Source organism: Citrus clementina, unplaced genomic scaffold, assembly GCF_000493195.1.
Source record: "Citrus clementina cultivar Clemenules unplaced genomic scaffold, Citrus_clementina_v1.0 scaffold_6, whole genome shotgun sequence".
Taxonomy (NCBI): Eukaryota; Viridiplantae; Streptophyta; class Magnoliopsida; order Sapindales; family Rutaceae; genus Citrus; species Citrus x clementina.
The window spans coordinates 21,299,097-21,313,645 of NW_006262139.1; the positions used below are offsets into that span (position 1 = coordinate 21,299,097).

General features: G+C 35.1%; 3 protein-coding genes across 3 annotated transcripts in view; 2 read left to right on the forward strand and 1 right to left on the reverse strand.

Annotated features, from left to right (window-relative positions):
• Positions 1–1,145, reverse strand: part of LOC18039957 (E3 ubiquitin-protein ligase UPL7) — a 9,405-nt gene extending 8,260 nt beyond the window's left edge. Inside the window, 3 exon segments of the mRNA XM_006430281.2 lie at positions 211–451; positions 706–828; positions 930–1,145. Of these exon segments, the coding sequence (XP_006430344.2) occupies positions 211–451; positions 706–828; positions 930–953 (388 nt within the window). The 5' untranslated portion in view covers positions 954–1,145.
• Positions 1,146–1,666: 521 nt separating this feature from the next.
• On the forward strand, positions 1,667–4,554 carry LOC18038802 (pentatricopeptide repeat-containing protein At5g03800). Its single transcript, XM_006430284.2, has one exon. It carries the CDS (start codon positions 1,728–1,730, stop codon positions 4,407–4,409), a length of 2,682 nt encoding a protein of 893 aa, XP_006430347.1. The 5' UTR covers positions 1,667–1,727; the 3' UTR covers positions 4,410–4,554.
• Positions 4,555–7,665: 3,111 nt separating this feature from the next.
• LOC18038803 (probable glycosyltransferase At5g03795) lies at positions 7,666–11,137 on the forward strand. The gene is made up of 4 exons (XM_006430285.2): positions 7,666–8,284; positions 8,539–8,807; positions 9,562–9,910; positions 10,165–11,137. Exons 1-4 carry the CDS (start codon positions 7,928–7,930, stop codon positions 10,846–10,848), a joined length of 1,659 nt encoding a protein of 552 aa, XP_006430348.1. The 5' UTR covers positions 7,666–7,927; the 3' UTR covers positions 10,849–11,137.
• The last annotated feature ends 3,412 nt before the right edge of the window (positions 11,138–14,549 follow it).

Here is a 14,549-nt window from a genome sequence, read left to right on the forward strand (position 1 = left end):
GAGAGACAACAGCTGCGCCTACAATCAATATGACTTGGGGAAGAAATAAAAAACAATAAAATATCATAATATCCACTTTATTGCTAACATGCAAAACCCTGGAGGATACATTTCATTTTACCCCCACAAAAACAACCACACAATGGAATGAAGACTATTTAAGTAAGATAAAAGACTTATACAGAGTTAAGATTTAGAAAGCAGGCATACCACTAGAATTTATGCTATCCAACAGAATTTTAAAGCACTTCTGCATGCAGTCTATATCTCTAGTTTGAATCTTCTGGTGCTGAGTTGATAAACGCGTGACAAAGAAAAGAAAAGGTCTTAAAACGACACTGGATATCCATGATCCAGTTATTAAACTGGCATGACAATTCACCAGGGCTACCCATTCTTCTTGAAGCTGTACTGCCACCTTCTTTGTCACAGAGTAGCGCCTCCAAACACTCTGAAAATGTCAAGAAACCATGTCATTCCCATCATATGCAAAACAACCTTCCAGTTTCTAAGATGTAGATGTGATTTAGCAAAATGATCTTTTCTATTTTTCAAATTTTACACCTCACTCAGTAAACTTAAATCCATCCACGATACGTTGACTTTAGTTCCTATATTTAACACTAAGCAATTAACCAATTATTCAATAGTAAAATAATTCAAAATAAGAAAACATTAATTTAAAATTTCAGGAAATGTAGGCACCTGAATAAAGATTGCAGAAGCCGTAGCTCGTCTTGCATAGTTACGTAGCTCTCTTTCCTGGGAGACCTTCTCTAGAAGTGCTTCCCGCGATATTTCCTTAGTACTCGCTCCTCTTAACGATACCTAATCTCTCAATCAATACACACAATATTCAAAAAGAAAAGAAATAATTAATTAAAATTTTGACACTCGAAATGAGAATTAAATTAAATTAGAAAATATACCTGATGCTTGTTATAAGGGTCCATGGGAGATCAAACAATGATCTTGATCATGATCAACGAACACTTTTGGTCAATAGACTCAATACTCTACCTCTCACTTACGGGTTTATCCCGACAAAATGAACAGTGTATTTTTACACCCAGATCCTATTTTTCAAAAAAAATTCAGACAACCCAGTTATTTTCCAAAATGATCAAGCAAATCCCTCGCGTAGTCACGCCACGTTATATGATACTTGTAGATGTCTCACGACGCCCTTCGACCACAAACTTCTTCATTTTATAAAGTTGGACTAAAATATAAATGATAAAAAAAATTATAATTATATTTTTTTAATAATTTATTTTATTCTAATCTAACAATTTAGAATTTAAAAAAATCAAATACTACTAAATTCGGGGATATATATAATATTTTATACCAAAATTTATTGTTAGATCTTAAATTTTATAAAAATTAGAAATCTTGATTTAAAAATGTTGTCCTCTAAATCTTCTACAATATTGTTAATATATGAAAAAGCCCATTAACAATATTGTAAAAGCAGATCTTGAATTTTATGAAATCTTAAAATTAGAAACTAACTCAAAACACTGTAATAAACGTAACACTCAATTTTAACAATACACTTGCCACATTTTGATAGTGATTAGTGAATGATGTATTAAGTATTTGATTACACTATAGGGGTGTATCTGAAATAACCCCTAAAATGATAATCTAACAGACACGGTAAGGCACAACCGCACAAAACGCAAAAAAGCAAGTTATGGTTGGACTTGGCGCCCGTAAAATTCATGGCCAGCACCGTTATCCAAACCGAAAACCCCTTCTTTCAATTCCTCTCCTGTAAACCCCCCGCTGCCACCACTACCGCCGTCGCTGGCGACGCCACTGCACCTTCTTCTATTTCTCTACCTAAACCCAAACCTCATCATCTTACCTTCTCCACCGCCATCACCACCCAAACGCAGCCACCAGACCCGCTTGTCGTCTCTCCCTCCTCAAACACCAAAGTTATTGACGTTGATGTTGACAGCTTCTTCAATTCGCTTCGTCTGTCAGTCCAATGCGGTGAAGTTTCACTTGCCAAAGCCATACACGCTTCACTCATCAAGCTTCTGCTAGAACAAGATACCCGCTTCGGCAATCCTCTCATTTCAGCTTATCTCAAACTAGGTCATGTATCTGATGCCTATAAAATATTTTATGGCCTTTCAAGCCCGAATGTTGTGTCTTTTACTTCATTGATTTCGGGGCTTGCCAAGTTGGGTCGAGAGGAGGAAGCGATCGAACTTTTCTTCAGGATGAGGAGTGAAGGCATTGTGCCTAACGAGCATAGTTTTGTTGCTATTTTGACTGCTTGTATTAGGGTTTTGGAGTTAGAGTTGGGTTTTCAAATTCATGCTTTGATAGTCAAGATGGGTTGTGTGGATAGTGTTTTTGTGGCAAATGCACTTATGGGATTGTATGGAAAATTTAGCTTCTGTTTGGATTATGTGCTTAAATTGTTTGATGAATTGCCGCACAAAGATACTGTTTCTTGGAATACTGTGATTTCGAGTGTCGTTAATGAGTTTGAGTATGAGAAAGCATTTGAATTGTTTCATGATATGAAAAGAGATAATGGATTTATAGTTGATTATTTCACAATTTCAACCCTTTTGACTGCTTGTACTGGTTGCTTTGCATTGATGGAAGGGCGAGCAGTACATGCTCATGCTATTAGAATTGGACTTGAGGCCAATTTGAGTGTCAACAATGCACTTATTGGGTTCTACACCAAGTGTGGCAGAGTAAAAGATGTGGTGGCTTTGTTTGAGAGGATGCCTGTGATGGATATTATAACTTTGACAGAGATGATTATAGCATACATGGAATTTGGATATGTGGATTTGGCTATGGAGATATTTGATAAGATGCCAGAGAAAAATTCTGTTTCTTACAATGCCCTTTTGGCTGGATATTGTAAAAATGGCAAAGCCATGGAAGCGCTGGGTTTATTTGTCAAGTTGCTTGAGGAGGGTCTTGTTTTAACAGAGTTCACTTTGACTAGTGTTGTTAATGCTTGTGGGCTGATCATGGAAGCGAAGCTGAGTGAGCAGATTCATGGGTTTGTTATGAAGTTTGGTTTAGGTTCAAATGATTGCATTGAAGCAGCATTGCTTGATATGTTGACAAGGTGTGGGAGGATGGCAGACGCTGAGAAGATGTTTTACCGGTGGCCAACAGACCGGGATGATTCTATTTTTTGGACATCAATGATATGTGGATATGCTCGAAGCGGGAAGCCAGAACATGCAATTTTACTTTTCCACCGAAGTCAATCAGAAGCAACTGTGGTTCCTGATGAAATTGCATTAACTTCTGTTTTAGGCGTCTGTGGAACTTTAGGATTTCATGAGATGGGAAAACAAATTCACAGTTATGCTCTTAAGACAGGGTTTTCATCTGATTTAGGAGTTGCAAATTCCACGGTTAGCATGTATTTTAAGTGTTGCAACATGAGTAATGCAATTAAGGCATTCAATAAAATGCCATCACATGATATAGTTTCATGGAATGGTTTGATCGCCGGCCATCTTCTTCACCGACAGGGTGATGAAGCCTTGGCTGTGTGGTCAAGTATGGAGAAAGCAAGCATAAAGCCGGATGCAATAACTTTTGTGTTAATTATTTCAGCTTACAGATATACTAACTCAAATTTAGTTGATAGTTGTCGTAAGTTGTTTTTATCTATGAAAACAATTTATAATATTGAGCCTACTTCAGAACATTATGCGTCATTGGTTAGTGTTTTGGGGTACTGGGGATTCCTTGAAGAAGCAGAAGAAACCATCAACAACATGCCTTTTCAGCCCAAGGTTTCAGTTTGGCGAGCTTTGCTTGATAGTTGTAGAATCCGTTTGAATACAACCATCGGAAAGCGGGTTGCAAAGCATATACTTTCTATGGAACCACAGGATCCTGCTACATATATACTTGTATCAAATTTGTATTCATCATCTGGTAGATGGCATAACTCTGAGCTGGTCAGGGAGGATATGCGAGAGAAGGGATTTCGGAAACACCCAAGTCGGAGTTGGATCATTCATCAGAATAAGGTACATTCATTCTATGTAAGAGATAAATCGCATCCACAAGAGAAAGACATCTATAGTGGTTTAGAAATACTTATCTTAGAGTGCCTAAAAGCTGGATACGTGCCAGACACTAGCTTTGTTCTTCATGAAGTAGAAGAGCATCAGAAGAAGGATTTCCTCTTCTATCATAGTGCAAAACTAGCAGCAACCTACGGGCTTCTAACGACCCCCGCTGGACAACCCGTTCGGATAGTGAAGAACATCCTTACCTGTGGGGACTGCCACTCATTCTTGAAATATGTTTCTGTTGTCACTAGAAGAGAAATCTTTCTGAGGGATGCTTCAGGATTTCATCATTTTCTGAATGGCCAGTGTTCTTGCAAAGATTACTGGTAGTCGATCATACGAATCATCTCCAATGCATTGGTAGACCGTTGAGATATGAATTTTTTTTTTCCCGCCCGATTTTGTTACATTGAGAAATTTCAAGCTGTGTAGTGTATAGATTAGATAATAGATGTATCTTACTACAGCACTTCGTCTGAGGATAATGCATTACGAGTTTTTGAATAAAAATAATTTTTTAGTTATTTTACCATATGCTTTTACGTTTCGGGTGTGTATGGAATCTTGTATGCAATTGTTGTCAGTGCCTGATTGGTGAAAATGAAATGCATGGTAATGCAGACAACTCGGCTTAGAAAATAAAAGATTTCCATTTCAGAATCTGCATTTATAATTTATTATTGGAGAACGCTGCCGCCCTGGTACGAGACGAACCATCAATCAAGAAGAGTAATTATTTACTCGTAATGACGACTGATGAGTGAAATACGTGTATGTATTCTTATCACTAGAATTTATTTTATTTTTCTAAAATATCATTTTCGAATTAAATAGTAAATAAAACGAACAAACTTAATAAAACAAGCGGATAAAATGGACGTCCACGCCACGGAAGAAATTTGTTTCTGAAAACGCCATGCACCTCGACATTTGGCTTGGTTGACGGATATAAATTCTAAATATATGGTCCCCATGAAATGATGTTTCAAATATTTTTTTTTTTTGATCTTATCCACGAGGTATCCTGGGGAGGACCCCAACTGTGGAAGGCACCTTTAAGCTCGTACCACAACTCAGACTAGAAGTCCCCGCTCGAACCGGGAGGCACAGGTTCTCCCAACAAATGCGACTTCCCTGCGACTCGAACTGGGGAGCAAACCCAGTCAAGCCATTTAAGGGGACTCCATTGCCAATGGAGCCAACACTTTATTGGTATGATGTTTCAAATATAGTTTAACTAAATTGTTTCAGTTTTCCGGTGACCGCGCGGTGAGACAGCCGGAAGACACGCATACGAAACATAATTATTACAAGTATATTCCATGTTTTGTTCCGAGAGTTCCAGTGCTTGACCACAAATGACCAACTGATTATTTCTACGTGCGTTCATCAAATTCATGTAACCCTGAACACATGTTATTTTAAAAATAAATAAAAAATATAATTGCACCATATGAATCAGTGAATGTTTTCGAAATTTGAGAATTCAAAATATGAACTCATGAAATTAATATCGGTGGAAAATTTCTTCTTCTTTTTTTGGTTCTTTATTGTTGATTGCATTTATAATTTATATATTTGTTGTTAAGATCAATCCTATTAGCTAGACTTCTTTGGTTTCCTCCTTTACAATTTCAAGCTTAAATTAATGGCCAATCCCATGATCAAACCTAAATTTCCCCATCGATTTCTCTAATAAAGGGGCATGACATTAGGCAGAATTAAAAATAATAATAACAACAATTTGGATAAGACGAGAAATAGGATAGAAAGGAACAAAAAAATTGAATCAAAAGTCCGATTATAAGTGATCGTAACATCACAAGTTGCATACTTTTTTATGGTGAAAATATCAAATTAGTGATATCAAAATCAAATGGCTTTGCCTTATCGAAACGACTACGTGCACTTCAGCAAAAGTCTATTATATCTAATCACAATTTGTTTTTTTGTTTTTTTTGTCATATATATTACGCATTTTGTAGATAGCTCCCAAGTGATAGTTACTACAATATCCTAGACTTTTAAAAAGGATGAATTAACTATACTAAGAGGTTGATGTAGAAGTGGAATGCGAGGGGATAAGTATACAGGATAAGGTTGATTAATATTTACTATAATATTCTATATAAGACCAAAAAAAATATGCCCTTTTTAATATTAAAATTATTGCAAAGTAGCTCCACCACCTCTTATATTTATACTACACTTTTTCCCCTTTTTTTTACGGACACACTCTAAGTTATTTTCTGAAGTGCTTCGGTAAGAATGTGGTCGAAAAATTAGATCATTTTATTATTAATTTTCAAGACATAAATAAAATGGAAAAAAAATTAATCAATCCAATCAAAATGGAGTGTGAACCACTTAAATCATTAAATTTATTTCAATGAGTAATGATATAATTATAAACTCTTGTACAAATTGATGTGACATGATAAAATTGGTTAAATTATATATCTCTTGACTCACATGATTTATTTTTATTCAACCAATAAATTGATGTCACATCAGTTTGTACAAAATAAATTTATATAAAAATTTGTGGTTGTATCATCACTCTATTTCAATTATCGACTAAGAAGATGGTTCATATTAGACTTAAGAAGGTGATCTTATTCTTTCACCCAAATAATTGCCACTAGTGTGATCTTTGCTTACATTATTTATCAAATTCTTGCAAATTAAAGCCGCCACAATTAATCGCACTTTCTCTAAGACATTTTTCTTTTTTTTCACCTTTTTTTTTTTTTGTCAAAACTAAATACTTGATCGTAAGAGTATTGATCTTCACAAGTACACACTCGACGTAGGTATCCAAGCTGAAAAAATAAAGATCGAGGGAGAAGTAAGTATTAGAAGAGTAATTTCAAGCAACTATGAATATTTTTCTTTCCTTGATTAATTATCTGATTAGATGCTTCTAAAAGCAAACTTTGACCCACTTGTACAAGCTGTTATTATGATAAATTGTTACTTTAGATAAGCAACTCTAAACCATTGTGCGAATTATTACTGAGAAACAATCTCAAATGGGGCTAGTAGGTAAGGTTACTACCCGCAAAAGCATTTATAGAAGAAGAGGATAGTGAAGGCTAATGTGATGTCTGTGTTGCATGTGAACGTGATGTCACCGATCACAATTATGATCTAAAAGTGGAATGGCCAACATCGTAATACATGCTCCAATTCAGCATCCATTGGAACAGTAAACTCGGTTCCATCTCATAATTTTCTTAAGATTTATACAAGTTAGACTTCAAATAAAACCTCTTCATTGACCGTGTCATGTGTCCATTCGTCAATCTGAGTTTTCTCTTTAATAATAATAATAATTATTATTATTATCGATACTATTTAAAGACATGTAAAAAGCCTTGAACTGAGTTGGCCGTTGCTGAATTAAATGAAGGAGAGGTGTGTTGCGATGCACCGATGCACGAGCGAACAAACAAATATTATCCAAAAGACTAAAAAACCCTTTGTCGTTTTATCTAATACACGACCTAACTTCTCAAACGGGTGACTACTGAGAGTACATAAATGTACCGAACTCTTGCTTCTGGCCTGCCACATAACAATAGGGAGCGCGTGAAGCACATTGGAGTTGGTATCGTGATTGGTGGGAAGCAAAATGAAGCGGGTCGGAAGCAGGTGCAGAATTGGGAATCCGTAGAGTTCTGCATGAGGAACTCGCATATAGAGGGCATGGCAAGCGGACGCTTGGCGAGAAGCTGCTGTCCATTAACACACAAATGTTCCGAAGCCTCTCCTGTACTTTTCTGCTTTTTCAGTGTCTCAAGTGAAAAAGAGTTGAAAAAGAAGAAGCCAGGCTTTCAATAATCCTGATGGGTTCATCATCGTTTTCTTCATCATTTAAGGTCTTGTTGTTTATGATTCCGCTGGCGGTGTTGTTTGGGTTTGTTTCTGTGATGGGTCCGAGAGCTTCAACGTCTCCGGTTATTTTGTCTAACCATCCTTGGTTGTGGTCAAGTTTTTCTTCCTCTTCTTCTTCGTCTAATAATAATCAGCTGAAAATTGATGTGGTTGCTTCCAAAGCAAAGGCAGTTGATTTGCATTCAACAGTGGTGATGGCGGGTGTTGAAGATAAAAAAGAAGGTCTCTTGTCTGACCCTCTTAATCTGAACCGCTCTTCTTCAACCCCAACTGCTGTACAACCTGCAGTACGAGTTCAAGATCAATCAGTAAGTTTTTTTTTTTTTATAGTTTTTTTTTTCAAAGATTTTTTTCTTCCAAATTTTCATTTATCAAAACGGCATATATACGGATATTAATTAAGAGCATAAACAAATTTTGACTCCAGTAATAAATAAATAACACAAGTCAAAACAATGTGGTCGACACGTGCATTGAAAAATTAAATTTAAATTTTACGAAACTAGCTCTAGTATCTTTTCTTCTTTTTAATTCTGGTTGTTGGTGATTAACTTGAATACAGAATAGTACAATGGAGATAGACGGGTTGAATATTAGCATGAGTACTACTAATAAGACTCTCGGTGTTGCTGTTGCTGCTGCCACAAATGAAACTCACGCTGTTCCAATGAAAGCAGAGCGAAAAAGAGCGGTCACCAAATTGGAAAAGCTGGAAGCTGGGCTACAAAGAGCAAGAGTTGCTATCAAAGAAGCTTCAATTGGAAATCAAACTCAGGATCCTGATTTTGTTCCACTAGGCCCTATGTATTGGGATTCCAAAGCCTTTCACAGGTATATATGTGTTAATGTCACCCTCTGTTCAGGAAAACTGTATATGAATGTTGTAAAAATTGTACTTTGAACTCAGATTCGAGAGCCTCCTAGTTTTCCTTTTTTCTTTTTCTTGAAAACATTGGGGTTGGGATTTTGTGATAATTCCAAATAATCCTACCGTAGCTAAAATCTAATTTTTTCATATCAAATCTGGGTCTAGACTACAATCTCGGGTTTTGTTTGGTGTTAATTAAGAGGAAATTGATGGGCAATACCATTATACATACTAGCTGCCAGTGAAAGTTATTTGTTATCTTTTTGTAGTGCCAATTTTTCAGTAAACAGAACTACATATGCTGAAAAGCCAAGCTGCCAAAAATGGTAAAACAAAAGGAGGAGCCTAAGTTTAGTTAATAAAGTCTTTATCAAATGGAAGCCAATGGTAGCTAGAAAGTGGTCATTAATTTTCAGCCTCTCCTTTATTTTAAATCACACTTATGGCAGTATCCTACGTTTGGTTGATGTGTTTACTCTGTCATTTAGAACAACTTGTACTTTTTTAGTTAACAGAGCAGAACACTTCAGCCCAATGCGTCCTCAAAATATCCTGTCATCATAGCTGTAGTACGGGACTGATACATCTTACCTTTGTGTAAAATTATTTTGAAAGATGCAAATTGATCATTGCTCTTTCAAAACTTCATAAATTTAGGACTTGGAATAGCAAATCTAGTATTCACCAATTTGCTTCTTTTTTATAATAATATTACAGGAGCTATTTGGAAATGGAACAGAAGTTTAAGGTCTTTGTCTATGAAGAAGGAGAGCCACCTGTATTTCATGATGGTCCATGCAAAAGCATATACTCCATGGAGGGAAATTTTATTTATACGATGGAGGTTAACAAGCAGTTCCGGACCAAAGAAGCTGATAAAGCACATGTATTTTTCCTTCCCTTTAGTGTGGTAAAGCTGGTCCGATTTGTCTATGTCCGTGATTCGCATGACTTTGGTCCAATTAGAAGGACCGTCATTGATTATGTCAATCTTATTGCTGGAAAATACCCCTACTGGAATCGAAGCCTTGGTGCTGATCATTTCATGCTTGCTTGCCACGATTGGGTAAGTATTAACCACCTTATATCTCCTTGACTTCTGATTCAGGGATTGAGCTCTGTAATTACATTCCAAATTGTTTTAATTTGAAATGAATCTTGTACCTTAATCAAGCAGTAGATTTTTAAAATAAGAGCATGATTCATTATAACAAAATTTGAGATTGCTGCTTTAAGAGGTTCCTGTTTGGTATTCAAATTAGAGGCTTATACATTTATAAGTACAATGTTTTAGACTTCAGCTATTTGTCATGATTGCAGGGGCCGGAAACTTCTTTTTCTGTTCCTTATCTAGGGAAAAACTCCATCAGGGTCTTATGCAACGCAAATACTTCTGAAAAGTTCAGTCCAGTCAAGGACGTATCCTTTCCAGAAATCAATCTCCAAACTGGCGGACTAACTGGCTTGATTGGTGGACCATCCCCTTCGCGACGATCAATCTTGGCTTTCTTTGCAGGAGGTGTTCATGGTCCAATTAGACCTGTTCTGCTTGAGCACTGGGAAAACAAGGATGAAGATATTAGGGTGCATAAATACCTTCCGAAAGGTGTCTCCTACTATGAAATGATGAGGAAAAGTAAGTATTGCCTTTGCCCGAGTGGTTACGAAGTTGCAAGCCCTAGAGTTGTCGAAGCCATATACACAGGTTGTGTTCCGGTACTTATTTCAGAACATTATGTGCCACCATTCAGCGATGTTTTAAATTGGAAGTCATTTTCTGTTGCACTTTCAACAAGAGATATTCCTAACCTGAAGAGTATATTGACGAGTATATCGCCAAGACAGTACATAAGAATGCATCGGAGAGTAGTGCAGGTAAGAAGACATTTCGAGTTCAATTCTCCTCCCAAGCGATTTGATGTCTTTCACATGATTCTTCATTCCATTTGGCTTAGAAGACTAAATGTTAGAATCCAGAATGATCAAAGTGCTGTGACCAGTTAATGAAATTTTTTTTGGCATTTCGGAGGTACATATAGTCAGTAAGCAAATAAGTCTCGCTTGGATTTTGATTTGGATGTAACTTGGTTCCTTTTTAATCAATTCCTCCTTTTCTTAGTAATTTGTGTCTCTGTCATTTTTTTTTCCTCCCTGTTTTTAAGGTGTTGATGATTATTTTGTTTATTTACCCTTGGAATTCTGCCTTTGAATTTGTAATTGTTAACTATTGTATCAGTTTGTTGTATGTTCAATGTAATCTGTTCGATGATTTCCGACGATCGGCTATATACAAGTGAAAAACACCACTATTATTAACATCCCTCTATTGTTGTTGCTCCTGTTAAAAAGAAACTTGTTAATTAATACCATGCCAATTACTACCCGTTAACCCCATTAAATAAAATATGTTAATTCGAAAAATTCGAAATTGTATAGTTTTTCCAAACACCCTTTAAATTCCAAAAACAACCCTACGCAACCAATTCTTCTCAAGTATGGTGGTGGTGTGGAATAGCAAGAATTCAAAATTCGAGTTAAGGATTAACCCGGAATGACAACATGTAGTTATTACCTTATTGGGATTTGTACACATCTTTGTGCCAAATGCTTGTGATTTTTATATTTTGGTGGATGATTTTTTATTCCAAGTCGCATCTAAAGATGATGTATGCGGCATAGGATTAGCCAAGGGCCAATAAGATACAGCTTCGAGGTACAAGATCGTGCAAGGATCGGACCTCGACTTTACCTTCTCGGAAATTACTGAAGATTGACAGTCCTGCCGATAGTATTAAAACTTGATCACATGTTAAATGAGTGGACTAGCTTCAATAAAATACGTCGTAATTATTTTAAGAGTTCAGTTATGTTGGAGATGCTCCAACGTAGAGTAGGTCTCAGAATTATTAGATGCACGTTGTTACAATTGTTTTAAATTTAACTACATGTATCTGACGATTCTGGGGATTGCTCTACATTAGAATTGCTCCAACGTAACTGCTGCCTTATTTCAATTATGTTTCACTTTTTTACTGAACTTTAAGGGACGGACAACACCGTATCAACTATTAGTACGAAGAACATATGGAAAAAGAGAATAATATTCTTCAGGCACCAAAATTAGCACCGGAATGAATCAATTTTGAGGTGTTTACATTGCTCGCGTACAATATCTAAAATACGACAAGTACTACTAGTCAAACAACTTCGTACTCATTATACACACAAGTAATATAAATGTATCCCAATTAGTAATTATCGAACAGGCTCCGGCTAAGTTACAGATATTGTTAGTAACAGCCAACTAAGCTGAACTGTTAGATTTGAAGATAGAAATCCAACGGTAATAATAGACTGTCAGAATAAAAATGCAACCGGATGAAAAGGTTTTATATAAAGAAATCAACTTGTGGACTATTTTTTCCTTAGCCATAGAAATGAAGCAAAATCTGGAATTATGGACAGACTTTTACACCCAAAATTATGTTTAAAAGATTCCCACAGGAAACTGTTAAGGTTATTAATGATGATGTCTAAATTTCTTTGTCCTGAAAGATTGTCAACTGCGAACATAAGTTTCTTTTGAAGAATGTTTGCTTATAATGAAATAATTATTTCATATGTTAATGTACAAGAGTTCAGAATAATTCCTACGCATGAGTTCAGAATAATTCCTACACATGAGAGAGAGAGAGAACCCAATCAGATCTTGGTAGATTTGAATTCTGTGACCTAAAATTTTGTAGGATATGATGTTGAGACTCTCCCACAGTGTCTAATTGATAAAAATTTTTATGCAATAATTTTATTATAATTAATACATAAAGTAATGGCAGTGACTACTGACTACTAGTGGGAATATGTATAAACTAATGGTGAATATTCATTGCCTTTCCCTCCTGATTAACTCTAAGATGAGAATTACAAATTCTAAAACGTCACAGTCATCATAATTATGTTAATCTTTTGTGTTGATTTGCTTACGTTATCCAAAAATTTCTTCGTTTGTAACCTTGTTGTTTTCCATTGTCCAAATTGTGGTTCAATTGCATGATGACCAAAGTATCATTTTCAGTGGACTAAATTCTATTTGTATGAGTGTGTGTGTGTATAAAGCTTTGTCCATTCCATAGGTCTGATCATTACCTTAATTTTTTTTTTAATACAAGCAGTCAATTTGTTGAAAATATTGTACTATTAATAACATTGTAAGTATCTTCCAAGTGTCTTCATAGTCTTTAATTAAGTGGCCACCTGAGTTCAAATCCTAAAAAAGTATGAGATTAAAATATTAATTTGAGCTTTGCCTACCACTTTATTTTTTTTAAATGGTAGAATTTCTTTTAATAATGAAAAAATTAGTTATAACTCGTGTATTCTTTTTTCTTATAACAACAGTAGTGTTACCTTATGTGAGACATATTAAGGAAAGTATCTTACACATGTGACAATTAATAAAATTAGCCATAATTTCATTATTATTATTATTATTTGTTATTATGTCATGCCTTTGGATATGATTGATAGGGCATATTTTTAATCTTGATAAATAATACAATACATCTAAGCTATGATTAGGATAAAAGATAGAGGTTTTGGAATAAATTCTAAGATTACTATTTTATTCCCTCATTTGGATTGCAAATTGATTATGAGCTACTCGTCTAATGATAAGATTTTATTTCAGATTGATGGAATAAGTTGTCTCATAGTTACCAATGAAATTACTTGAAACTACACTATAGAAATGTCTATTTCACTTACAATTATTTTTTTATTACTCATAAGAAAAATCAAAAACGAAGAAAAAATATTTTAAAGTTGAATTATAAAATTAAATGAACATTAATCAGTAAAAGCTATATGTCTTATATAATTATCTACATCATAATTACTAATCCTATTAAATAATTGGCTATTTAAAATAAAATTATTTATTTAACTATTAAGGTGGCTGAAATTTTTTACCTTCACACGTATTTGTAGCTTGTGAAGAACTTGTTATGATCGTTGGCCTCGATTCTGGAGGGGTGAGTACCTGAAAAAGGCATTCTGATGCCCAAGTTAGTGTTTAATTAAGATTAAAGAAAGAAGAAAAATGGAGAAGATGAGTTTCTCTCTTTAGATATGAACAATGTTTTTTTTTTAGACCAAAGACCTCTTTTTCTCTTAAAGATGTGTATCTATTTATAGATGATGAGTGATGTTGATTTAGGGTTTTGCTTTGAACCCTCAATCTAACGACATGTGTCACCCATCATTTATGTACACGTGGAGGTGAATATGATATAGGGAATTATTCAGTCATGTATGTTTCCTTACTTGTATGACCTTTGGACATGATTTCCTTAGGCTAATGGATTGTGGAATTAATTCCCCCCTCTTGCCATTTTAATAAGTTCCGGAATAATTTTTTCTTTAGATATTATTCTCCCGAAATAACTTAGGTATTATTTACCTCGGAATAACTTCTATTATCGGATAAGATGAACACGTGACATGGTTAAATACTTTTTGGAATACGGCACCTACAAACTAATTAAATAAATATTATTATTTTGACATAAAGATTATGTCGAGGAAGAGTTCAAGTAGTTTTACCACGTCAAAAACGAAGATGGAGATTTTCATTTTTAATTCATATGTTGTTTTAAAATTTTGCAACCGGATCGGAATCAGCAAAGCCCGCTAAATTTCCTGGCGCT